The 26,440-nt window shown below is 61.8% G+C and overlaps 2 protein-coding genes across 11 annotated transcripts; both read right to left on the reverse strand.

Moving 5' to 3' along the window:
• Positions 1-564: 564 nt before the first annotated feature.
• LOC117006073 (elastin-like) lies at positions 565-5,120 on the reverse strand (the record flags this gene model as incomplete). Its single annotated transcript, XM_033078347.2, has 15 exons — positions 565-918; positions 1,024-1,074; positions 1,168-1,194; positions 1,378-1,419; positions 1,811-1,837; positions 2,241-2,279; positions 2,485-2,526; positions 2,887-2,934; positions 3,100-3,234; positions 3,388-3,441; positions 3,637-3,759; positions 4,386-4,430; positions 4,514-4,663; positions 4,832-4,888; positions 4,970-5,120. Coding segments are annotated over 15 exons (1,041 nt in total), but the record flags the coding sequence as incomplete, so codon positions are not given.
• LOC117006072 (elastin-like) lies at positions 5,041-26,196 on the reverse strand. Of its 10 annotated transcripts, none has more exons than XM_033078339.2 (28): positions 25,948-26,196; positions 19,860-19,913; positions 19,405-19,431; positions 19,204-19,236; positions 17,765-17,809; positions 17,129-17,221; positions 16,726-16,785; positions 16,562-16,627; positions 16,431-16,478; positions 15,489-15,560; positions 15,266-15,292; positions 14,987-15,058; positions 12,378-12,404; positions 11,899-11,964; positions 11,595-11,639; positions 11,365-11,451; positions 11,212-11,274; positions 10,416-10,520; positions 10,291-10,332; positions 9,567-9,704; positions 9,442-9,483; positions 7,811-7,948; positions 7,686-7,727; positions 6,291-6,398; positions 6,166-6,207; positions 5,493-5,582; positions 5,445-5,462; positions 5,041-5,361 (listed from the first exon to the last, which is right to left on the reverse strand). In XM_033078339.2, the coding sequence occupies exons 1-28, from the start codon at positions 26,024-26,026 to the stop codon at positions 5,243-5,245; spliced, it is 1,848 nt and encodes a 615-aa protein (XP_032934230.1). In that variant the 5' UTR covers positions 26,027-26,196; the 3' UTR covers positions 5,041-5,242. The 10 variants fall into 10 exon arrangements, with proteins under 10 accessions (XP_032934230.1, XP_032934229.1, XP_032934228.1 ...); XM_033078338.2 differs by having other exon boundaries at positions 5,445-5,582; positions 9,567-9,584; positions 9,615-9,704; positions 25,948-26,195; XM_033078337.2 differs by having other exon boundaries at positions 5,445-5,582; positions 7,811-7,828; positions 7,859-7,948; positions 25,948-26,195.
• Between the last annotated feature and the right edge of the window lie 244 nt (positions 26,197-26,440).

A 26,440-nucleotide genomic window follows, 5' to 3' on the forward strand; every position in this document is an offset into this window, starting at 1 on the left:
AGCTTTTCCTGGGTCCCGAGGCCACCATACTAAGATAGAGCAGAGATGTCCTCGACTCCTCAGGCCAGGGCACAGACTTCCCCTTGGGACCCTGGTTTGTCACTGTGGGAAAAGGTATGGGCAACCCCTAGGTCCCCAGGCTGCCACCCCCACCCCTCCCATGTGTTCCAGGGCTATGACCGTGCAGTGGCACAAGCGACATCCCTGAAGCAAGGACCCAGCACATTTCCAGGCTTGTGCAGTGCCACGGGTTGGGGCGAATCCCTGCAACATTGCCACCACCACAGGGAGGGGTCAGGGACATGGGACACAGGCTGGAGCCAGAATCCTTTAAAAACTTGTCCTTTATTAGTCTGTCAGAAGCGAGTCCCTCTGTATAGGGCGTCCCACCCAGTTATAGCAAAGTGAGCAACGTGAAGGGACCGAGGACCTCCTGGCCGCGGCTCCCCCAAACCGGGGGGACCGCGGGGACCGAGGTGGGGGCCGAGCTGACGGGAGCATCCCTCCCCGCACAGCCCCCGCCGCCGGCATCCCCTTCCCTCCCTCCCTCCCTCCCTTCCTTCCTCCAATGTGGGGTGCCCCTCATCCTGTGTCCCCCCGGGGGTCAGCTCTGGGGCTGGGGAGGGGCGCGACAGCCCAGGCCCCCCCCAAATCCCGCAGAGAGCGATAGCACCAAGGGGGACGGCTGCTCCCCGCAGTTTATTCCGCGCTCCCTGCCGGGACCGAGGGGCGGGGGGGGGCTGGACGCTGCCGGGGAACGCGAGGTTCCTCCGGGGGCTTGAGGAGGGGTTGTCTCAGCTTTGCTTCGGATTTACATTCTGGACCATGCAGTAGCACCAAAGTTCATGAGGTGATGGGTGACGGAGCGTTACTTCCGCTTCCTTCCGCAGTACTTCCCTGCCGCGCAGCCCGCTCCGCCTGCGGGGGGATGCGGGATGAGCCCTCCCTGCGCCCGCAACCCGCCAGGGATGCCAGAGGGGCGCAGGCAGGGCAGGGCCCTGCGAGCGGGCGCACCGTGCTCACCTCTAAAGCCCAGGGCACCCAGGGCTCCTCCGTAGGGCTTGGGGGGCTTCCCTGCAGCGGGAAGGCAGAGCGGCGTGAGCGGGACCCCCGCGGGGACACGCACCCCCCACCCCAAAACGTCCTTCAGGGGGGATGGATACTCACCACCAAATCCCAGGCCGCCGACCCCACCTGAAAGGAGAGGGAAGCCCTCAGCACGCATGGAGCACCCCCATCTCTCTGCCCCGCACCCCCCAAGCCAGCCCCCCAGCTGAGGCACAGGGTCCCTCCCCGGCCCGTGGCCGTGCCCCGTGAGCCGCCGGGCACCGACACAGCCCCCGGCGGTGCGCTGAGCTGCCGAGCTGGGGCTGGTACCTGGAAATATCGGTGATACGCCGAAGCCGGGACCTCCAACCCCTGGGGAAAAAGCAACAGCCAGTGACAGCCAGTGACAGCAGTGCCACCCTAACGTGACTGGGGACAGCGTGGCTTACTCCAGGGACAGGAGCTGATGCAAAAGCCGCCGTCCCACCCTCTGGCTTCCCAGTGCTCTCCCAGGCAGCCGCGTGCCCAGCAGCGAATGGCAGCAGCGTGGGGACAGCAAGCGGGGACGAGTGTGGCAGGGGAGGGGACGCACTCCCCAAACTGCCAGCCCCAAACTGCAGCACTCACCTGGCTGCAGCCCCCCAGCACCAAAACCTGCAGGTGGGTGAGCCCCAGTGAGGGTGGGGAGCGTGAGCACAGCCATAGAATATGGATGGGGACAGGGACTGGAGTCACTCCTCCAGGCCCTCTGGCTGTCCCTTACCTGGCTTGGGAGGTTTCCCAGCAGCTCCTGGATACAAGAGTCCTAAGTCAGAGGGGGCACCAGTGCAGCCGCTGCCCGGACTCACTGCCCCAAGGCCACAGCCAGACACTTCAGGAGGGGCCCAGGAGGGACTTACATCTCCACACATTGGGGACATGGTACAGTACATGGCATAGGCAAGGCTGGTGCTATGGCCCTCAGTCCCTGCTCAACAATGGCTATCCCTTTGGATCACCTCTGGGAACAGGGCAGGTGGCAAACAGGACAGGGCAGAAGGCACAGTGACAGTGTGGGGTGAGACCAGGAGGGGACAGAAGTGACCCACAGACTCCCTTTCCTTTACATTGCTCTGCCAGCACGCCAGTGCTGCTGCTGCTGCTCCCTGCAGCCCAGCCCTGGGAAGCCCCACACCGGGACCAGCATCACTCACCGAGGCCACCAACTCCGAGCCCACCAACACCGAGGCCACCTACAAGGGGTAGCCTGGGTGAGCACCAGCAGGGACAGACAGTGGGGCAGTGTCTGACCCGCTCCTCACCCAGTCCCAAGTGTGCCCGTCCTTCCTCGGGCAGCCCCGCTATGGAAGGAGCATCCCTCCAGCTCCACCCCTCTGGGGAAGCATCCCTCTGTCTGCACATCCCCCTTGCCTGGGCTCAGCTCCTGCTAGCACTTACCTGGGAGGCCACCAACCCCTGGGACTCCAACCCCAGGAACACCTGCCAGAGAGAGGCACCATTAACATCTGTCCTCCCCCAGCCTGGCACCCCCAGCTCGGAGGACCCCCCAGCCACTGCCCAGCCTGCTGGGGTGGAACTGGCACCCATGTTGGGAGTCCCCAGCACCCATCTCACAGCACCCAGAGGGGCATCAGCCCCTGCGTGACACAAGAAAGAGAAAACTGTCCTCAGTGAGTCTAGGTCAGGCGGTCCAGGTGGCACTTTGCACCCACGGGTGAAACACCACGCCTGGGCCATTGGGGTACAGTGGGCGCACAGGGGATAGGAAAAGAGGTCAGCACCCTGATGGCCCAGGGACAGTCTGAGGTGGCCCAGGGGCAGGGGAGTAGGGATACGTACCGAATTTGGGAGGTTTAGCACCAGGCTGCACCCCTACTTGGGGGATGCCTGCAAAGTGAGTGAGGACATCACAGTTAGGACAGGACAGTCACCACCACATCATGCTCATGTGCCACCACCTGCATCCCTCCCTGCCACTCCTTCATGCAGCTCAGTGGCTTTTAGCATTCCCAGCCACCACTGTCCCCAAGAAAGGTGGGACAGAGCATGTACCTGCTCCAGGAAGGATGCCAGTTCCAGGTACTCCCACCCCTGGCACCAAGCCAGGCACGCCACCAACACCAGGTGTCACTCCGGGCACTCCACCCACGCCGGGCACCACACCTGGCACCCCTCCAACCCCAGCACCTGTGGAGGAGGGGTGAGACATCAGGTGTGATCACCCCCGTGTTCACGTGGGATGATGTGCCAGGCCTGGGTGCCCATGCCAGCATCCCCTCCACTGGTCAGTACCACACCAGGGCTGGCAGGGAGACTGAGGGGCTCCCGAGGCTAACTCACCAAATTTGGCTGCCTTGGCTGCTGCCTTGGCTGCTGCTGCTGGACCTCCAACACCTGGGCAAGAGACAGCAAGAGGGAGGTCAGTGACCCTGGTGAGACCTCACAGCAAACCTAGGCAGAGCTCATTCCTCAGGCCTTGTCTGCATCCCCCCAGGGGACACTGCTGAGGTTCTCCTCAAGATTGTCCTGCCCCCAGAACTGCTCCCACACCAGCCATGCTGCCCTCACCCTCACCTTCCTCCTCCTCACCTGGGACACCTCCAACACCAGGAACCAGGCCACCTACTCCAGGAACCAGACCACCCACACCGGGAACCAGGCCACCCACGCCAGGAGCCAGACCACCCACGCCAGGAGCCAGGCCACCTGCTCCTGCAAGGAAAAAGAGAAGGACTGGAGCTTCAGCTCGGGAGGAAACACGGTAGAGGCAGTTGGACGAGAAGGCATGGCAGGCTGGTGGGGGGTGGGTGGATGGATTATGAGATGGATACGTGGGTGGATGAGGAGTGGTTGAAATGATGGTAGGATGGATGAATGGTGAGGTGGATGAATGAACGGATGCCGAGATGGTGGGATGGCGAGGTGGACGGATAGATGGAGGGATGATGAGATGCACTAATGGTTGAAGGGATGGATGGATAGATATGTAGATGGATGTGGACTGAATGGACGAATGGAGGAGATACAGAGGGATGATCAGAGAAGAGTACAGATGGACAATGAGGTGGTGATGGTGTGGTTGGGTGGGCAGAATGGGGTGTGGATGGAGCGATGTATGAGAATGTGTTTGGATGGTGAACTCGGACACTCCACGGGGCTCACTTCTCTGGAGAGCAGCCCTGACACAGCCAGAACCTCATCCCACATTCAGCCCTTCAGGGAGCTCACCCTGACCCCAGGGACCGCAGGCACTGCTGGGCCTCAGTCCTGACAGGGGAGCAGCCTGGAGTGGGGATGAGCAGGAGACAGGACATAACCCCAGAGAGATCCCAGCTTACCGTACTTGGCTGCTTTGGCGGCTGCTTTGGCGGCTGCCGGACCTCCTGAAGGACAGAGTGAGAGGGTCAGAAACACATTCAGTGAGCACTGCTGGGGACATCTGAGCATCCCTTGGGAACCATCTCACCTGGAATGCCAACCCCGGGCACCAGACCGGGCACGCCAACACCAGGCACACCCACTCCAGGCACACCCACTCCAGGAATGCCAACACCGGGCACACCAACACCGGGCACGCCAACTCCGGGCACACCAACTCCGGGCACGCGTCCTGCTCCTGCAGAGAGGTTCAGGGATGTGTCCAAGGGGGCAGACTCCACAGCAGGAATCCCACTGACCTCCACAGCACCGGGTGTCCCCACCTCTCCCATGTGCCAACACCCCTCCTCCCTCCCTGGGACAGCTGTGGCAGTGGTGACAGTGGGGACTCACAGTGGGGACTCACCGATTGCCGCTGCTTTCGCTGCAGCCTTGGCTGCGGCTGCTGCTGCCGGGCCACCCACTGTGGGGACACAAGGGACACAGTCAAGGCATTGCTGAGACCAGCATCCCCCCAACAGCTGGTGACAGCCCATCTTCTCACCTCCAACACCAGGCACAGCTCCAGGAACCCCAGGCACGCCAGGAACACCTGGGACACCAGGGACACCAGGAACACCAGGAACGCCAGCGATGCCAGGAACGCCAGCACCTGCAGGGAGTGAGACAGGAGAACTCAGATCTTGATGCAGCAACAGCTCAGAGGTTGGGCCTCTTCAGGCTCTGTCTCATCATTGTGGCCTGGAGAGTGGAGCATCCACAGCCACTTCCAGGACAGACCCAAGCAGGGCAGGAGAGGGCTAAGTTCCGTGTCTTGCTAGAGCCAGTGGCGTGCATTCCAGGATCCCACTAGGTTTTGCAGGGACGTGAACCTGGGCCACACACAGCACGTACCGTACTTAGCTGCCTTTGCTGCTGCTGCTGCCGACGGCACCCCTGGGGACAAGGGAGACAGGGACCCTCAGTCACCATGGCCCTGCAGAGCTGGGCCGTGGGGACAAGGCTCCTGGAACAGTCACCTGCCACCCCGGGGACACCTGCGACGCCGGGCACTGCCCCTGGGACACCTCCAACACCAGGTACCAAGCCAGGGACACCTCCAACTCCGGGCACGAGGCCGGGGACGCCGCCCACACCGACACCGGGAACACCGGCGCCTGCCGGGAACAAGGGACAAGTCAGAGCTGGCTGCAGCAAGAGCTCAAAGCTGGGTCCTGCCATGGCTCTGTCTCCTCATCGTGCCCTGGAGAGCAGAGCATCCACGGCCTCATCCAGGAGAGACCCCAGTGGGGCAGGGCAGGGATTGCTAGAGCCATTTGGATGTGTTTCTGAACCCCAGCAAGTTTTTGGAGGATAGTGACCTGGGGCAGGGGCCCCTCTGTCAGGAATCTCTGCCCTAATGGCAGCAGCACCGAGCCCTTGGGCACCAGATCCTGCAATACATCAGCTGCTGGAAAACAGATTTTGCACAAAATCTAAGAATTCAGTTAAATCCAAAGCCATGAATTGGGGCTCATTGTTCACTTCCACAGAGCAGCCTGGAGAACCCCTGGAGAGGGAGAAGGCCCTGCTCTGGGGATGGAGCCAGGCCCAGGTGGGAGCAGCCAGGAGCTGGGTTGAGCGTTCCCCATTCCCCATCAGGAGTGATCCCAGGGGACACCCCGTGCCTGGGCACCCCCTGTGTGTCAGGGTGGGCAGGGCAGAAGGGCTCCTGGGGCTGAGGCCCCGCACAGCACGTACCGTACTTAGCTGCCTTTGCTGCTGCTGCTGCTGACGGCACCCCTGGGGACAAGGGAGACAGGGACCCTCAGTCACCACGGCCCTGCAGAGCTGGGCTGTGGGGACAGGGCTCCTGGAACAGTCACCTGCCACCCCGGGGACACCTCCAACACCAGGTACCAAGCCAGGGACACCTCCAGCTCCGGGCACGAGGCCGGGGACGCCGCCCACACCGACACCGGGAACGCCGGCGCCTGCCGGGAACAAGAAGGGACAAGTCAGAGCTGGCTGCAGCAAGAGCTCAAAGCTGGGTCCTGCCATGGCTCTGTCTCCTCATCATGCCCTGGAGAGCAGAGCAACCACGTCCTCATCCAGGAGAGACCCCAGTGGGGCAGGGCAGGGATCTGCCCCGTGATTGCCAGGAAGTCACCAGCACAGGGACCACAACGACCTTCATCGTCACAGGGGCCCAAGGTGCTCCTTGTCATTGGGACATCAACCTTGCAGCCAGACAGGCCATGGAGGAGATGTGGCTGGGTCTCCCCATCAGGTGTCTGGGAGGGCTGGGAGTCTGGGCACTGGTCAGAATGGGGAGCTGCCCAGGGCATTGACAGCCTGGACCTGCTGGCACACCTTAGTGGCACACAGACAAGCATCGTGTCACTTCTGCAAGGGCTGAGTGCCAGAGGGCTTTGTCCTCATGGGACCCTGCTAGGCAGAGGCATCTCACCACAGAGCACCCACTGCTGAGTTCCTTCCTGAACTCCTGAGTCCCATCCTTCTCTGGGCCTGTGGAGGGATCTTTTGTACAGATGATGGGCATCAGTGGTTCAACCATCCAAGGAGAATAGCCACTGGCCATGGCCCCTAGTGGAGATTCCCAAGGCTCCTCATGGAGATTCCCAGAGCTCCACAGTAACAATGAAGGAAAAAGTCTTGATACCTGGCAAGGTAAGTTCTGGCTCTCTCTTTTGTAGAAGAACATGTACTTCCAATGCTGTGTGAAACCTCAGGGCCAGTTCTGCCTCCTCCCTGGGCCCAAGCTCCAGTGTACCCTGCTGCTGGGCCATGTATCTTGGCCCCACTGGAGCTCCATTAGGGTGGTTATACCTGATGGATCCTACCATCCCAACAATCCCAACACATTTAGGAGAAGAGTGACTCTAGGCAGGGGTCCCTTGGTCAGGAATCCCTGCACTAATGGCAGCAGAACTGAGCCCCTGGGCTCCAGATGTTGTGTCATATCTGCTGCTGGAAAACAGATTTTGCACAAAATCCAGGAATTCAGTTAAATCCAAAGCCATGAATTGGGGCTCATTGTTCACTTCCACAGAGCAGCCTGGAGAACCCCTGGAGAGGGAGAAGGCCCTGCTCTGGGGATGGAGCCAGGCCCAGGTGGGAGCAGCCAGGAGCTGGGTTGAGCGTTCCCCATTCCCCATCAGGAGTGATCCCAGGGGACACCCCGTGCCTGGGCACCCCCTGTGTGTCAGGGTGGGCAGGGCAGAAGGGCTCCGGGGGCTGAGGCCCCGCACAGCACGTACCGTACTTAGCTGCCTTTGCTGCTGCTGCTGCTGACGGCACCCCTGGGGACAAGGGAGACAGGGACCCTCAGTCACCATGGCCCTGCAGAGCTGGGCTGTGGGGACAGGGCTCCTGGAACAGTCACCTGCCACCCCGGGGACACCTGCGACACCGGGCACTGCCCCTGGGACACCTCCAACACCAGGTACCAAGCCAGGGACACCTCCAACTCCGGGCACGAGGCCGGGGACGCCGCCCACACCGACACCGGGAACACCGGCGCCTGCCGGGAACAAGAGGGGACAAGTCAGAGCTGGCTGCAGCAAGAGCTCAAAGCTGGGTCCTGCCATGGCTCTGTCTCCTCATCGTGCCCTGGAGAGCAGAGCATCCACGGCCTCATCCAGGAGAGACCCCAGTGGGGCAGGGCAGGGATCCGCCCCGTGATTGCTGGGAAGTCACCAGCACAGGGACCACAATGACCCTCATCATCACAGGGGCCCAAGGTGCTCCTTGTCATTGGGACATCAACCTTGCAGCCAGACAGGCCATGGAGGAGATGTGGCTGGGTCATTGGGACATCAACCTTGCAGCCAGACAGGCCATGGAGGAGATGTGGCTGGGTCATTGGGACATCAACCTTGCAGCCAGACAGGCCATGGAGGAGATGTGGCTGGGTCATTGGGACATCAACCTTGCAGCCAGACAGGCCATGGAGGAGATGTGGCTGGGTCATTGGGACATCAACCTTGCAGCCAGACAGGCCATGGAGGAGATGTGGCTGGGTCTCCCCAACAGGTGTCTGGGAGGGCTGGGAGTCTGGGCACTGGTCAGAATGGGGAGCTGCCCAGGGCATTGACAGCCTGGACCTGCTGGCACACCTTAGTGGCACACAGACAAGCATCGTGTCACTTCTGCAAGGGCTGAGTGCCAGAGGGCTTTGTCCTCATGGGACCCTGCTAGGCAGAGGCATCTCCCCACAGAGCACCCACTACTGAGCTCCTTCCTGAACTCCTGAGTCCCATCCTTCTCTGGGCCTGTGGAGGGATTTTTTTGTACACAGTATAGAAGAGATGGCAATCCATGGTTTAAGCCTCAAAGGAGAGTTGCCACTGACCATGTCTCCTCCTTGGGTCACCCAGGGCTCTGCAGTTACGGTGGAAGAGCAGGTCCATGGGACCTGGCGAGGTACCAATTGCTGGCTCCCCCTTTTGGAGAAGCCCATGGAAGCCAGTCCTGCATGGAGCCTCAAGGCCAGTTCTGCCTCCTCACTGGGCCCAAGCTCGAGGTGTGTCTGCTGTTTGGCCATGCCCCTCATCACTACAGAGCTCCATTAGGGTGGTTATACCTGATGGATCCTACCATCCCAACAATCCCAACACATTTAGCAGAACAGTGACTCTAAGCAGGGGCCCCTTGGTCAGGAATCCCTGCACTAATGGCAGCAGAACTGAGCCCCTGGGCTCCAGATGTTGTGTCATATCTGCTGCTGGAAAACAGATTTTGCACAAAACCCAAGAATTCAGTTAAATCCAAAGCCATGAATTGGGGCTCATTGTTCACTTCCACAGAGCAGCCTGGAGAACCCCTGGAGAGGGAGAAGGCCCTGCCCTGGGGATGGAGCCAGGCCCAGGTGGGAGCAGCCAGGAGCTGGGTTGAGCATTCCCCATTCCCCATCAGGAGTGATCCCAGGGGACACCCCGTGCCTGGGCACCCCCTGTGTGTCAGGGTGGGCAGGGCAGAAGGGCTCCTGGGGCTGAGGCCCCGCACAGCACGTACCGTACTTAGCTGCCTTTGCTGCTGCTGCTGCTGACGGCACCCCTGGGGACAAGGGAGACAGGGACCCTCAGTCACCATGGCCCTGCAGAGCTGGGCCATGGGGACAGGGCTCCTGGAACAGTCACCTGCCACCCCGGGGACACCTGCGACGCCGGGCACTGCCCCTGGGACACCTCCAACACCAGGTACCAAGCCAGGGACACCTCCAACTCCGGGCACGAGGCCGGGGACGCCGCCCACACCGACACCGGGAACACCGGCGCCTGCCGGGAACAAGAGGGGACAAGTCAGAGCTGGCTGCAGCAAGAGCTCAAAGCTGGGTCCTGCCATGGCTCTGTCTCCTCATCGTGCCCTGGAGAGCAGAGCATCCACGGCCTCATCCAGGAGAGACCCCAGTGGGGCAGGGCAGGGATTGCTAGAGCCATTTGGATGTGTTTCTGAACCCCAGCAAGTTTTTGGAGGATAGTGACCTGGGGCAGGGGCCCCTCTGTCAGGAATCTCTGCCCTAATGGCAGCAGCACCGAGCCCTTGGGCACCAGATCCTGCAATACATCAGCTGCTGGAAAATGGAATGGGTGCAAAATCTAAGAATTCAGTTAAATCCAAAGCCATGAATTGGGGCTCATTGTTCACTTCCACAGAGCAGCCTGGAGAACCCCTGGAGAGGGAGAAGGCCCTGCTCTGGGGATGGAGCCAGGCCCAGGTGGGAGCAGCCAGGAGCTGGGCTGAGCGTTCCCCATTCCCCATCAGGAGTGATCCCAGGGGACACCCCGTGCCTGGGCACCCCCTGTGTGTCAGGGTGGGTAGGGCAGAAGGGCTCCCGGGGCTGGGGCCCCGCACAGCACGTACCGTACTTAGCTGCCTTTGCTGCTGCTGCTGCCGACGGCACCCCTGGGGACAAGGGAGACAGGGACCCTCAGTCACCACGGCCCTGCAGAGCTGGGCCGTGGGGACAGAGCTCCTGGAACAGTCACCTGCCACCCCGGGGACACCTCCGACACCGGGCACGGCCCCTGGGACACCTCCGACACCAGGTACCAAGCCAGGGACACCTCCAACTCCGGGCACTGCCCCTGTACCTGGAGGGAAGCAGAGAGTCAGATCCCCGCAAACGCCCCACTCTGCCACTGGTGGGGACACAATTTGTTCCAGGGTCACAGGAGTCTCTTGGGCACTCGCTTTATGGTTGGCTCTTCATTCATCTTAAATCAACTCCTCAGGGAACCTGGGATGCATCTGGGAATTTGATTCCGAGCTCCCTACAACTATCAGGGGCTTGGCCACCCAGGATGCTGAGGATTCCCAGGGTCCCCCAAGGTTGTGGCTGTACATCCCAGCTGTCCCAGGGCTGGCACGTTTTCCCTGAATGCACCAATGTGTAGTTTGCTCCTCACTTTTCTCCCACGGAAAGCCAAGGAGGGGAGCAGCAGTGATCTGTGTCACCAGGAGCAGCCCTCACTAGGGAAGGACAGCTCAGCACAGACACCACGTCCCTGGCCACCCCTCTGGCACCTGGCACAGCAAACCCACATCTCATGGAGAGACCACGTGTGATGGGCATGCTCTGCCCTATGCCAGGCTGCTGCATCCCCAGGGGCCTGTCAGCCCTTCATCACTGCTGGAAAAGCTGCTGGGCCGGGACAGGGGGCAGGGAGAGTACCCAGAGGACAGAATAGGAGCAGCCGGGTCAGCTGTGGAGCCACACAGCCCCAGGCATCGATGCACGCCTCTTCCCTGTGCCGAGCCATGTCCGAGGCAGCAGGAACTCACCAAAAGCTCCCGCCTTTGCCGCTGCCTTCGCCGCTGCTGCCGCCGCTGCTGCCGGTCCTCCGACTGTCGGGATAGCGGGAGAGAGTCAGGGATGTGGGCTAAGGGAAGGAGACTCCCTCCGAGGCCCAGGGCAGAGGCCTCGCACCGCCTCACCTCCAACTCCTGGGACACCGCCCACGCCGACGCCGACACCGGGTGCGACTCCTGGGATGCCGCCAACCCCGGGCAAGACACCGGCTCCTGCCGCAGGGACAGCGCGGTCAGCGGTGGTGCGGGGACACGGGGACACAACCAGCATCCGCGGGGCTGGCAGGGAGGGAGGGAGGGGAGGGAGCTCCCTGCTGGGGAGATGGGTGGTGTTTGTGCCACAGAGGGCGACTCACCGAGTTTCGCTGCTGCCTTCGCTGCTGCTGCCTGTGCTCCGACCCCTGCGAAGGGACACGGGCACTGAGCCACTGAGGTCCTAAGACCATTCCCACCTCAGCTGCCCCGCCCCACAGGCACACTGGGGACCGGGCACTCCTGCCAGCAGCTGTCCCCGTCTCCCGTGGGACGTGCTGCTCCCCTCCAGGCTGTCCCTGCAGTCCCCAGACAGTGCCCAACACCCGTCCGGGGGCCAGCAAGGTGACAGGGTGCGTGTTTCCCTGCCATGCCCGTGCCAGTCCCCACCCTGGAGTCGCAGTGTACCTGTCCCGGTGGGGTATCCTGCTTTTCCTGCCAGGAGACCGGCTCCTATCCCGCCGGGCCTGAGGCCTGCAATCACAACACAGCGGCACAGCCAGGTCAGGCACTGGCCAGGGGAAGGACAACGAGACAGATGGAGCAGCTCCCTTGGATCTCCTCCCCCTGGTGCCAGAGGATGCAGGGGGGATGCCAAAGCCAGCTCTTCCCCACCTGAGATCCCAGTTCAAACATCCCTGTCTGGAGCTGGAGTGGCTCAGGACGTATCCTGTGGATTAACAGCTCCCAGGGATGCCAGGAAAGCTGAGTTCCCAGGCTGGTTCACAGCCACCAAGGGCAAGGCACGAGGTCCCCAAGGGACTACCTTGCCCTGGGAGTGGGATATCCCTCACACCACCCCAAGGGTCGGTGGCCACAAAATCATGGTGATAGCCAGTGGAGCCACGAGGACTGAGGACATAAGTACTCACCACGGAGCAACTTACCATTGGTGTAGGGCAGTCCATAGCCACCTGAGGACAAGAGGAGAGGAGAGAAGGGGGGTTAACACCTGGCTGCTGCTGGCCCTGTCCCCTCTGCCCCACAGCATGGCCCTGCTCTGCCAGAGCTGTGCGGCACCAGCCCAGGGGCTCCATCCATGACAGTGAATCCTCCAGGATACAAACCCCGTGGTGGAGCTGGGCCAGGAGATGCTGTTGTCCCTCACCTTGAAAGCAGTGACTGAAAGAGCCGCCCCCTCTGAGCCCTGGCCGAGTGCTGTGGCACCCGAAGCTGGTTCTGCAGGAACCTCCCATGACCCTGCTCCAAGGGGTCCCACAGGAGCCCCACGGCAAGAGCTGTACCCAGCTGGCTGCACCCTGGCCAGCTCCGAAGGAAAGGTTTTAATTGGAATCAGGGCTTGGGAGCCTCGGCTGAAATGTGACCTCGTTAGGAGGTCGGTACGAAGGGATGGGGAGGGATTATGAGCTGGAACATCATGGCCAGGAAAATATCTCCTTGCGAAAGAGCCAGATCCCAGCACTCAGAATGGCGCGGGGATGTCCCTGACTCAGTGAGGACCGTGGGCTTGCAGCCAGCAGCTCACAGCTCTCATCTCTGCTGGCAACAGCCCTGCCACATTCCTGGGGGGACACCTCGAGCTGCATGCAGGGTGGGGCTGCCTCCAGCAAGGGGGCTGTGGGCAGGGATGTGGCTGCCTGCAGCCAGGATGGAATTACTCGTGGCATCTCCTCAAGCACTACACAACATTCCCTCCCAGCAGCCAACATGTGGGGACAAGATTTCCCTCCATCCTGCTGGGCTATCTCATGGTGTCCCACAGCAGTACAGTGGTGCTGGTGGGCAGAGGCTCACAGTGAGCTGTGCCACGTGTCCCCCACCTTGAGGGCCACCCTTGCCCAATCAGGGGTACCTTATCAGCACCTCACTCACCCTAAAGCTGGAAAAGGGGTGACACACATGGAGGTGACTCCAAGGGCCGGAAGTCCAAAGCCTGGGTCTCCAAGGGTTTGGCGGGTCCAAGTCCATTGCCCCACCACCCCCAGCTGGATGGGAAGGCAGCCCTGGGGCTGTGCCCATGAGAATGTCACCCACACTGCCAGGGATGCTCAGGCTGACGCACACACTGGAAGGGCTCTGCACAGACTGATGCCACTCAAACACAGCTGGATGAGGGAGTGGTCCCCATCCCTACAGCATCAATGGGACGCTGACCTCAGCCACAGCTTCAGACTGAGCCTCCAGCAAGGTGGGCGCCAGGGCCAGGGCCACCTCCTGAGTGGGGACAGCACAGGAGGAAGTCATCTAAAGACATGATTTTCCACTTAAAATGTTATTTGTCCTACTGTCTCCTCATCCCCTCTCAACCTGCACCTACTGCAGTGGAGACAGAGCAGGGGACACCCCACCTGTGGCAGCCCTGGATCCACCTGCAGCATCAAGACGAGCCTCCAAAGCCAGCAGCAGAGTCTGTCCTTGCACTGCCAGCCCCAAGCCCTCAGAGGTGACAAACTGGCATCCCCCAGCATCCCAGGAAGGTCTGGAGACACCCCACTGTCCTGCTCCTTACCCTGGGGCCAGGACCCAGGCAGGGTCTGCTGGCAGTGGGGCCGAGTCTCCTGAAGGATTGAACTCTGCTCCACTGCAGGAAACTGGAGCAGACCAGGGATCCCTGCTGCTGCTTGTGGCCGTGGGCCCTGCTGAGGGGAAGTCAGCAGAGCTGCTGGGACTGGAGCTGGACTAGGATGTGCTGGGCTAGGATATGCTGCCCAGGGAAGGCTCATCTCACTAAGGCTCTCCTGCCCCCAGCAACTTGTTTGGGTGAATGCAGATCCCTACTGCACTCCCCAGCACCCCAGGGATGGGGGCCCTGCCCAGATGTGGCTGCCCCCCTCCTCAGGATGTACTGGGGAGCAGTCAGGTGGCAGCATGGCTCCTGGAGGGCACAGAACCTGCCACTGTCCCTCCCTGGGCATGGCTGCCCAGGGACAGGTAGAGCTGGCACCTGGCACAGGGCTGGAAAGTGTGCAGAGCAGCCCGGGCTGGGAAAGGGGTGCTGAGCTCCCCTAGGCTGACCTGGGCTGAAGCTGAGCCCCGTCCAGGTGGGCAGTGGGGAGGGACACCTGCCTGGACCCTCAGGTGGGCTCAGCTATAGCTCCTTGAGCCAGGACACCTGGCGCAGGTGAATGCCCAACCCAACCCCAGGAGCCACAGAAACTAGACTGTCCCTGCAATGGCTGTGCCTGGTGCTAGCAGGAGCTGGCAGGGACATCCGAGTGTGGCCTGGCCCAGAGAATGTCCCCAAAATGTGACCTTTCCTACCTTACAGCAGCTGGAGAGAGGCACAGCATTGTCCACACGAGCCAGGGGCGAGACCACAGGCATCACCGCAGCAGCTGCCCATGGGGCTGCCACAGGCAGAGCACAGCAGAGCCCCTGGCTCTGTCCTGCTGTCCCAGGGCCAGCACAAGCCCTGGCAGGTCCGAGGGACCTGTGGGCATCATGCCTCAGCCCCAGGGAACGGCGGGTCCTTCTCATGACACTGCTGGGGATCCTTCACCAGCAGTGAAGCCACTCTGCTGGCTGTGGAGCTTACCTGGGAGCTTAGGAGCTTTGATGGGATACCCCAGAGGGACACCGGGCTGCTGACCTCCAAAACCTCCCAGTCCTGCAAACCAACAGCAGACTCTCACCTGGAGCCCGCGCCACAGCTGCCACCAGTCCTGGACAGAAGGGAGTGCCCCAGGGCACCCTGGCAGAGGATAGTGGGTGGCTTGGGAAGCCCTGAGGCATCTTCTGGTGTGGGGATACCATGGCTGTGAGGAGCAGGCTTGGGAAGGAAGAGAAGGACAGGCAAGAGAGATGGGACACTTACCAGGGATTCCTCCAAAGGCCCCAACTCCTAAAAGGAAACACAAAGACACCCATGTGAGTCCTGGGCCACTCCTGGAAGTAAATTAACCTGAATGAATTCAGCCATAGGCTGGCTTCCCTGATAAGTGGCCTGTAGGGCTGTGATCTCAAAGGATAGGCTTAAGTGCCAAGCTGGAGCCAGCCCTGAACCCACCCCAGTGTTCCAAGGGGACTAAGGGCCATACCTGGGGCTTTAGGCTTGACTCCAGCTCCAGTGGGGACTCCAGGCAGCACCCCCACACCAGGGAAGCGAACACCTGCAGCAGAGACAAGAGGGGTGAGCTGAGGCCTTGGGATGTTACTGGCACCCAAGACCCGCACACCCAGCTCCCAAATCCCTGTCACCCATGACACCCTCATCCTCAGGGGCTTGCTGGGACCACCCTGTGCCAGCTGCCTGCACCTCCCACTGCCAGGAGGGATTTGTTGCAGGCCTGGAGCTGCCTGCGGAACAGAGCCTGCAGGGAACATGGCACTCAAGAGCAGTGTCACTGGTGACAGCAAAGCCCCAGCCAGGCCTGGGCAGTGCTCTCTGCCCTGGTGACGCTTGGTGGCCTGGGGCCAGATGGGGCTCTCCAGCCCTCCAGGGGCAGCAGGCAGTGTTTGGGCCTTGCGGTCATTTGGGTTGGGTTTTTGGGTTTTGAGTTTCCTTTTGGTCTGGGATTCTTTTTCCCCTCTTACAAATGTGTTTCATTATAATTCAAGCTTTTTCAGACATGGAAAAGACATTCCTGACCAGCAACACACTTCGGACAGTGTCGAAACATCTTGTTTTCACAAGTTTTCTCCTCCAAATTACTTTGCACTTAGGAATTCCTCTCTCCCACCACCTCCTCCCCCTCCTTCCCACACCGCCAGCCCTGGTGGCTGTGCCAGCTCCTCTCCCAGTGCTGATGCTGCCTGCTCCCACCAAGCTTGGCGCAGGATGGAGATGCTGGGTCCCCCCCATGTCTTTGGCACAGTGGAAATGTCACTGTGACCTCAGCCAAGGGGTTTGGAAGCTGCAGGGAGCTGCGGGAGGCAGAGGGCAGCAGGGCAGGGTGCTCTCCCCACAGGGTTGCTGGCACTGGGCAGGCACCACTTGGGAGGTTGGGGTGCTGACGGTGGGGTGGGCACCCCCAGCTCACCTGCACCGGGGAGCACACCACCCGGAAAAGCTCCAGGAATCCCAGCACCTGCAAGCAAAAAAAAATTCAGGCATGAGGGGCCGGATGGAGTCGCTCCCCGCCCCGGCCCCGCTGCCGGGGCCGTCACCTACCTGGTATTTTAGGGGGTTTCCCTGCCGCGCCAAGGCCGGGCTGCACCGCGCCCGGTACCACGGCACCTGCGGGCAGCACAGACCCCTGAGCCCCCGCTCCTGCCCACGCCAGGGACAGCTCTGCCCCAGGCTTGGCTCTGCTGGGAGCAAGGAGTATTTCCTACCTGTGGAGACCCCGAGGCCACCAGGACCACCAATTCCACCCACGCCTCCAATGCCAGCACCTGGGGGCATTGGGAAGAGGAGTGTACCGGGGGAGCTGCCACCGCTGGGCTGCGGCTGGCCGGAACGGACCCAGAAAAGGGACAAGCTCAGGATGGCCCTTGGGGGGTGAACGGGACACCCTGAGGCAGTCCCAGGGGTGGGTCCCAGGGGTGGTCTCTACTCCTGGGGGCTCAGGTTTGGCCAATTCCCCGACGCCTGGGTCCCTCCAAGTCACTGGGGAGCCCAGTGAGAGCATCAGCTCCTGCCTGCAGCCCCGGCTCCAGGGGAAACCCGTCCTGGCCCAGAGTCCCTGGGGGCTGCCCGAGCCCCGGGGCACCTTGCCCAGACCCCCTCAGCACTCACCAGCTTTTGCAGCAGCCTTGAGCGCCGCAGCCGAGGCAGCTCCCGGGAACACCCCCCCGGGGAAGGCGGCTCCAGGGAACAGACCCCCAGCACCTGTGGGGAGAACAACTAGCATCAGCATCCCCAAAAAACAGCTGCCAAGAGGGGGTCCTGCCCTCGTGGTGGGCACAGGGGGTGCTGAGCTGTGGGGGCTGCGTGGCAGTGCCAGGGCTGGCGTTAGGCTGGGCAAGGCGGCGTTAGCAGGCACTGCCCTGTCCTGCATCCCCCAAGTTTGTGCTCCCATCCACATCCCACCTGGCACACACAACACCTGCAGTGGGTGCTGACATCCCTGGAGGCACTGGCTGGCCACCTGCAGGCACTGTCTCCCTGCTGCCAGCCCTGCGGGGACCCCAGGTGCCTCCTCTCATCTGGGGTCACCCTACTGTGGCCGATGTCACCATGCTGGGGGACCTCAGGGCTGCCTGTTGGGTGGCTGCAGTCCCTCAGGTCTAGGAAGGGCACCCAGCCCAGATGGGACCCATCCAGCACACTCTGGAGAGCTGTGGAGGTGGGGACGAGGGATGTGCTGTCCCCAGGATGGGTCTCTGGGGACATTGCCCCAGGGAGCAGGGGTGGACAGTGGTCAGTGCTCACCTGGCTGCAGGCCAAGGGGGCCAAGTCCCCCAAGTCCTCCGACCCCTAGAAAGAGAAGTGGGGTGGTGAGGTAGGTGGTGGCCAGGCCCAGAGGGACAGAGGAGTGGGGCATGGGAGAACAGCCCAGGGACAGGCACAGGGATGGGTGACAAATGTCCTTGCCAGCACTTGGGTCCTCCATCCATCCCTTCTGCCTCACCCATCCCCTACCCTGCCAGGCCACAAGGGGATGGAACCAAACTGTTTATGGCTGAGGAATGAGTCCCTGGGTCTCCGGCCAGCGCTGCCTTCCAACATCTGGGGCTCATCAGCCCTCGCTCCCTCCAGGCGCAAATTCCGGAGCCGCTGGCTCCGGGCGCGGACACCGCTCCGGCTGGGCCTTCGCAGCCGGCCCGCGTTTGGTTTTAATTACGACGAAATAAAGGGCCTTGTTTTTCTTTCCACGAGCTGAAATCTGAGCAAACGGAGGCTGCTGGCCCCCGCCTTGGGCTGCAGCTCCCACTGCGCAGCCTGGCCAGTTTGGGGGGCCGAGGGCATGGGGTGCCCCTGCCCTGGGCACAGTAGGGACCCCTGGGATGGGCATGGAGGGGATCCCAGGCAGCATTTGATGAAATGAAGCAGTATTTCTGCATGGGGATCAACAGACACCATGCAGAGAGTGCCAGGACATGAGGGAGTGGTTTGAACCAAAAGAGGAGAGATTTAGACTCAATGTTAGGAGAAGTTCTCTGCTCTGGAGGTGGTAAGGCCCTGGCACAGGGTGCCCAGAACAGCTGTGGCTGTCCCGTCCCTGGAAGTGCCCAAGGCCAGGTTGGACAGGGCTTGGAGCAGCCTGGGATAGTGGAAGGTGTCCCTGTCCATGACAGGGGATGGAACTGGACGAGCTTTAAGGTCACTTCCAACTCAGGCCATTCTATGATTCCATAATTTCCCTTGGCCCCAGATGTTGCATGTTCAGTCCCTGCTGCCCCAAGCTCCAGCTGTGCCCTCCAGCTATGCCTTCTTCAGCTGCACATCCTCCTGCCAGCATGTCCCCTCTCTCCTGGTCATGTCCCCTCTCCCCAGCATTCCTAGGCCAGGCAAAGCCCAACGTGGGCTGCAGGAGTCCCTGCAAAAGCTGCTTGGCCCCGACAGCAGGCAGGTGGAGGCGCCTCCCGGCATCTCTTTGCATCTCCTCCCCCAGCTCTGGTGCCGCTTTACAGGCAGCAAGCACTCCCAAAGGGTGGTTTGCGGGGGCTGGGAGCAGAGGGTGGTGCTGAAGCAGGTGGGGGAAGGAGGCTCCTGGAGGCTGTGGCAGGATTAGTGTGGCAGGGCAGAGCTGGGTGCCTTGGCCTGCGGAGTCCCCCTTGGTCATGGAGGAGCAGCATGAAGGCAACAGTGGCTGTGAAAGATCCCAGCCACTGGAGTGCCTGGAGGTGGTGAGAGCCAGGGCTTCTTACCTGGTTTGGGAGGTTTTCCTGCAGCCCCGAGTCCTAGGGGAGAGCGAGTGGAGGGAGAGGGGTCAGCGCTATCCTCCCTCCAAGCATCCCCAGGCAGGGGACACGGGGGACAGGGCAGACCCTCTGCCCAAACAAGGCACATCTACTGGGCATCCTGCCCCTCTCCCCAGCCCAGTCTGGCAGGGGGGTCCCAGCACTCACCTGCTCCCAAACCTCCAACTCCAGCACCTGTGAGCAAGGGCACAGTCTGAGCACTGCCCTGGGAGCACTCAGCTGCTCCCAGGGGTCTCTGGGGAGGTAGGGAGGGTCCCATGGGTGTCAGAGGATGGGCCATCCCCCACCAGGATGTCCCCAGGATTTTGACTGAAGCTCTGGGAACAGGCTGTGACCTCTGGGCACCTCAGAGGCAGGGTGTAGGCGCCAGCCCTGGGCTAGGGGCCCCCAGGGTAAGCCTGACACTGCCCCTCAGTCATTTCCCCAAAGCGTGGGGAGTCCATGATGAGCAGCCAGACAGGGTGTCCTCATGTCACCTGACCCTAGCTGACAGGTCCCCAGCCTTCCATGGTGTCTCAAAGGCATTCAAGGATTCCCCAGGCATCTGCCCATCCTTGCAGACAGGGTGATGCCCCCTCCCAATGGTACCTGGGCCCCCTTACCTGGGAAAAAGCCTCCTCCCGGGACTCCCCCTCCTGGGATAGCACCAGGAACCCCTGCAAGAGAAGAGACCCTTGTTAAAATCCCCCCAGAGGTCCAAGGCAGGGGAGTGGGGGGCTGTCCTGGTTCCCCTGCTGCTCCCTGCAGAGGAGTTGGGATGTGGAGCTCGAGGGCAGGTCCCTGTCTTTCCTTGCACCCCTGTTTGCCCAGGGTGATGGTGGTGACAGGGCTTGGTGGTCCCAGCTGGGACCCAGGTGTGGCACCTCGGTGGAGGAGTCAGCAGGACCTGGCCCTGCCAGGGAAGGAGGGAGGGACATGGGGCTGGCTACTGTCTAGTTCTGCTTTGAGCTCCTGCCCCGTGCCACAGCCAGGGCTGTCTCCATCACCTCCAGCCTCACGCAGCTCTGGGGGATGGGTCCAGGCATGACCACAGACCTGGTGCTGTCCCAGTTGATTCCCACAGTCCCTGCTGGTCCCAGCCATGCCTGAGCATCTCTGGGATCCCCAAGGATCCTTGAATGTGTCCTGTCTGCTGAGGTGCCAATGGGAAGAGCCAGCTCAGGCCAGTGGGGTCTGGGCTGACAGACTGGGGCGACACTGCTGAGACCCATGGAACGTCCCCATGTCCCTCTGCCTGTCCATGTGACATTGGGGTCACCACGCAGATGCCAGCACTTTCCAGGACATTTCAGCTCATGCTCAGAGGCCACAACAAGGTTTTTTGGCTGGTTTGGACAATGGCAGTGCCATGTCTTCTGCAGGCCAGCAGGCTGCCACCCCCAGCTGGCCTCCCAGCTCCACCAGGCTGATGGGTGGGCTGGGGACTTGCAGTGGGTTGGGGACACAAGGGAACTGCAGTGCAGAGGGAAGCTTCTCTTCTGGCAGGGATTGTGGCGGGGTTTGCAGGACAGAGCCAGGCAGGGGGGCTTCCAGGAGGGTGTGGAGGGGCTGTTGTGGCCACAGTCACTGTGGGAAGCTGCAGCCAGCAGCCAGGGGGCACGGCACTGGAGACCCTTTGGCTGGGGCCTGAGGACCTGCAGTGGCCTCCCCAGCAGCGTGGGAGGTGGGTGCATGCAGTGGCCCAGCCCTAGCAGCACCACCATCGGCTGGGCAATGCTCAGGGGCTGGGCAGGGCAGTGCCAGCACCCCGGGGTGACAGGCTGGTGGCAGGGCTGGCAGGTGGCTGGGCTGCCACACCATGGTAGAGCACATTGTGCTATACAACTCCATCGCAGATGTGGGGCAAACTCTGGGAGGTGTCTGTGCCCCTGCACTGTGCCCCATCAATGACACGGATGAAGGTGTCCCCTGGGCCCTGCTCACATGTCCCTTCTGTCCTGGGCACCTGGCAGAGATGCCTAGCTCCCCACAGGGATGCCCCATGGTGTCAGGACACACCCGTGTGTGACAGGGGTGTCAGGCTGTGCATGCACAGGAGATGTTGGGACACTCAATGGCAGGACAGGACATCCCTGGAGATGCAGCATGCAGGGGGAGGAGCCGTGCCAGAACTCATCACACAGCCCTAGAGAGTAGGGCCCAGGCCTGTGCCCTCCTATATCCTCTCCCGAGGTTCTGCCAGTGTGCTTTGGATAAAAGGGGACACGTGCCCAGCCTCCTGGCATGGCCCAGCCCAGCCCCCAGCTGGGGGGTTCCAGAGCAACTCCTTTTCCTGGCCAGGGGGTGACAGAATGCCTCCTTTTCCCGGCCAGGGGGTGACAGAACAGCTCCTTTTCCCGGCCAGGGGGTGACAGAACAGCTCCTTTTCCCGGCACATTCCACACCCACACCACCCGCCCCCAGGCTGGATAAACACAACTCCGACTGCTGCTTTGTTTCCAAACAAACTCAAATCATCCACACACCGCCAGTTCTCCCTGCCAGCCCTGCTGCCTCTGGGAGCCGGGCCGGGCATGGTCAGGGCCCCCGCGGCACAGCCAGGGACTGTCCCCTCCCGGGAGGGGATGCTCAGCCCCCATTGTACTCCCCAGCCTCAACCTCCCAAAACCAGGGTTGGTCCCTGGTGCTGGGGTGACAATAGGGGACCCGGGCTGACCTCCCCTACCCCTCTGTCGCCCTGTGTCTGTGCTGCCTGATGCAGACTCCCAAGGAAGCTGGGACAAGGATTTCTCACAGCATCCCTGCAGTGTGGGGACCACAGAAACGTCCAAGTCTCACCTGCCCACAGCCACCGCTGCCAAACTCAGCCCTTATCATCATCACCACCCTCCTGGGGCACTGGGGCTCCTGCCAGGAGAGTCCCACTGTGGGGGCACTGTCACTTCAGGCATCCCTCAGACATCATCCCAGAGACAGGGCCCCGTGCCTGCACACATTGGGAAGGGCTGCAGAGGCTGTGGTGGTCTGTGTGCTGTTGTTCCTTGCCCAGATCAGGAGATGGACAGGGGGCAGGTCAGCAAGGCCTGGCAGGAAATGGGATGGCCCTGGTGGGATGGGAGGCTGGGTGGTGGTGCCAAGTGGCTTTGGGGGGACAAACCTTTCCTTCAGGAGCTCTTCCTGACCAGCTCTGCTGCCAGGCATGGCAGGATCTGGACTGCCTTGGACACTCCTTCACAAGCTGCTCCCCCAGAGCCCAGCTTGGGGCTGTTCCCTGGTGCAGGCACTGCTGGGGGATCTCTCCAGATCCCCCCAGCATCTCCAGTCCCTCTCCCTGGCAGCACCACTGAGCACAGGTGTTGGTGACAGCCCACACGCTGGTGACACTGTAACCACACTGGGCTCTGGCCATCTTTGTCCTTCTTGCCCAGCCTCAGGGCCAGCAGTCCCCAGCCCAGTTTGGGGTCTGTGTGCTCCCATTTGTCCTCTCCACTCATTCCCCTCATTCCCTTGGCACATCAGGGAAGGCGAGACTGAGTCAGCAGTTTCCCAGCGCTGAAGGAGCTCTGTGCTGCCTCTGCTCTGAGCCTGCCAGGACCCTGGGAAGAGGATTTTCCTGGGCTCCCAGCCTGTCTCCTGTGCTGGGCTGGCTGTGAGCCTGCATCCCACCCCAGGGATGGCTTCTCAATCCAGGGGCCAAAGAATCTGCAGCCACTCGTGCAGCCCCAGCTGTGTCAGGGTGTGAGCCATGGAGGTGCTCAGGATCTGGTGTGGAGTCTCCTTGTTTATGGGAATGGGACGTTTTCCCCTCACAGCTCCATCCACAGGTGTGGATATCCATGCTGTTTCTCTGCCAGAGCTGCTTCCGATCTCGTTTGGATCAGCTGCACCATTTCCATCTGCACTGCTGCTTGCAGCTCCCTTCACGAGCCAGAAATGCAGAGGATTTCTCTGTTGTGTAGGTTTTGAGACCAAGACCAGGATGGAGAATCCACCACAGAACACCCTCATACCTCAGCCCCTCTCTGCGCCCACGGGCACCCGCTCCGGGAGGAGCCTCAGTGCAAAACCACCACCATTTCCCCTCTTCCCTCATTCCACTGTTTTCTTTTTCTTGGGAGAAAGTTATGGAAACATTCAGTCTCCAAGCGACTTTGAAGCTGTGCTGCATCCTGGGCCGAGCTCGCTGGTAGCAGCTCGGGGGGAGCAGGGGCTGCTGCCGGGGCCTGGCTCCTCTCCAGCCCCCCTGAAGCTCCAGCTTTCATCTCTGAGTGCTGGCAGACAAGCTGCACCCTGCCAGTTGTGAGGGGAGGGAGCAGCCCTGGCAGGCCAGGCTCTAGCTGGGAAGGGGAGATGCCATCCCAGCCCCACCCTGGTGACACTGGGTGTCCTCAGAGGGTCCCCACAGCCCCGGGCTGGGTGCTGGCACACAGTGCCTGCCCCTCTGCACCCACCCCAGCTACTCCCCATGGACCCAGAGCCTGCAGGGCTGGGACCTCCCTGGGGTCCCTCTCGTCCCTCCTGAGGGTGTCACACAGGAAGCACTGAGGGATGGATGGAAGCACTGAGGGACAGATGGAAGCACTGAGGGACGGATGCCCTGCTCCAGATGCTGGGACAGGTTGCACTTGGCACCTTTAGGGAATCACAGCACCTTCCGCCTGCAGTGACCTGTGTCTGGCTGTGCAGGTCCCCACAGAGCCAGCACAACTCTGTTCCCCAGGGCCAGAGGCCCAGAGGTTGATCCTGACATGCTGCTGAGGGTTTCCTGAGTGCTGCCAGCTCAGCCCCTTGGCACTTCTCTGAGGTCACAGTCTAGGTATGAACCCCTCAACCCTGGGATCTCCCAGGGTTCCCTCTCCTGCAGGATGATTTGGAGCTGCACTGTGGCAGCCAGTGCTGGAGGACATGTGTCTGACCATTTCCAGCACCCTGTGATCCCCCCTCACTGTGCCACTGTGCCACTGTGCCACTGTGCCACTGCGCTACTGTGCCACTGTGCCTCTGTGTCAGTTCTGTCCCCAAGGGCTGGTGTGCCAGAAGCAGGCTGAGACACCAGGCTGCAGACACTGCCCAGTCCTCCATGGGAGAGCCTTCTCCTGTGTCCTACCAGCACTGGGACTAGCTCCAGAGTCAGCTCACCTCCTCTGTGAGCTGCTTCCCAAACCAGCAAACACCCCTGGGGACTGAGCCGGGGCCTGCAGTGGGGCCAACAGTCCCAAACTGCTCATAAACTGCTGCAGAGTCTCACTGAGTCCTCCAGAGACTGTCCCAGCTGGCCATGGCTTGAAGGATCAGAACAAAGCCAGCCTATATCAGCAAGCCACATCTCTCTCACTGCCAGTGATGGAGTGCCCAGGATTGAGCACATCCCATCCAGCATCCTGAGCAGGATTAGGCACCACCAGCAGCTTGGCTTCCCAGGCAGCTCCCAGCTCTGGCGTCCCACTGCCTGCGTAGCCAGGACAAGCCAGCCCAGGGTCAGGGTCCTGTGAGCTGCAGGGCACAGGCAGATTGAGCTGCTGAGGGCTATGCCCTTGGTGACAGGTGGTCCAGCTTGTGGCTGCCCTGGTGCCCACACAGCCCTGGCACTGCCCATGGTATCCTGCCCCTCTCCTCTGGTGCTCAATCCTCTGTCCAACAAGTCCTGCATGATAGCTCCAGCACCGACCCCGTGGCCAATCACACACTCTCCTTGACGCAACCACACGGCTCTCTGGAGGTGACTGTCCCCTCCCTGGTCGTGCTGTCACCTCCTCAAAGCCTTCTGCCCAGTTTGGTCACTGCAGTGGGAGCTCTGAGTCTGTGCTCAGCTGCTCTCTCTGCCTGGGTGGGAGCTCAGCTCCCAGTCTGACGCCGAGACAGGAGCTGGTCACCGGGCAGGCACCGGCTGTGCTGGCTGGACTGTGTCACACGGCTGGGACACAGATCCCTGCGCTGGCTGTCACTGCCTCGGCCTCGTGTGCCGCACCTGCGTGAGCCTGGGCTGGGCTGGCACACAGCCCTGGGACCGCGCTGGGACAGGGACCCGGCGCTGGTGGCACAAGGGCGGTGGGGGCCATGTGAGGGCTCCCCGGCATCCCCAGCCTGCGGTTCGGGTGAGTCGAGCCGCTCTGCAGCTGCAGCAGCCTCGGGACTGTCGCGGCCACACACTGAGCAGCAGCTCGCACACAGCGACAGCGGGATGCTGCCACCCACCCACCGCCCACAGCTCCTGCTGCCATCGCACCGCGGGGTGACAGCTGCCACCTCCCCACGGCCCCTCGCACTTCTAAGTCCCATGGGAGTTCGGTGACCACCCCTGGTGTCCTGCCTGCGTGTTCCTGAGCCTTTCGTGTCTCCAAGCCTCTCATGCCCCCAAGCCTCTCACTAGGACACCCCTCGCAGCCTCCCTCTCACAAGTGCTTGATGTAGAGGTGCCGTTACCGATTTTCCCGTGCCACCACCTTCGGTGACATCCTGTCCCACCCGGGCTCAAACTACCCGCCGGTTTGGGGAGCGAAGAGCTCTCGGTGGAGGTGGCATACATCCACGGGGGCCTGCCCACCCCCCTTCGGGGATATCCCCAAGGCAGGGCAAGGTGAGTGACTGTCCCTGCTCGCGGCTGGGCCGCCGGGGCAGGAGAGAGGCGAGGGACAGGCGAGGGGTTGCCAGAAGGGTGGGGGTGTCACAGCCCCGGTGCCCGGGGAGGGTCCCCGCAGGACCGGAGCGAAGCGCTGGCCAGGGTACGGGAAGGAGCTTTTCGTTCCTTACCTCCTTGCTGAGTAGCCGGGAGGATGGAGAGGAGGAGGAGGACTCCGGGGAGGAAGGGTGCAGCTGCCTGCCTTGCCATCTCTTGAAGCAATGCCCCCGTGCTCCCGCGGGCTGTGTGTTTTATCCCAGAGCTGCTTAATTGTTGCTTCCAAGGATGCGAGGGGAAGGGGAGGGGGGTGAGGAGGGAGGGGAAAAGGAGAGGGAGAGGGGGGGATAGGCACAGGACACTACGTCATGAGGAAAGGCCAAATACACACGAGCCTCTCCCGCCGATTGGGCTGGCTGGTCGGGGAGGGTTTTTTCCTTTACCCCTTTTTTTTCTTTTTTTTCTTTTTTTTTTTTCCAAATTCCTCGCTGCTCTCTCCAAGTCGGCGCGTCTCTGCCAAAAAAGCTGGAAGAGGGGGGAAGCTGCCAAGGCAGGCAGTAGGGGAGGACGGGGGCGCTGCGCCCACCGGCATGGGGACCACGGGGATTTAGGGTGATAGATGCGTGT

This window comes from Catharus ustulatus, chromosome 22 (assembly GCF_009819885.2).
Source record: "Catharus ustulatus isolate bCatUst1 chromosome 22, bCatUst1.pri.v2, whole genome shotgun sequence".
NCBI lineage: Eukaryota > Metazoa > Chordata > Aves > Passeriformes > Turdidae > Catharus > Catharus ustulatus.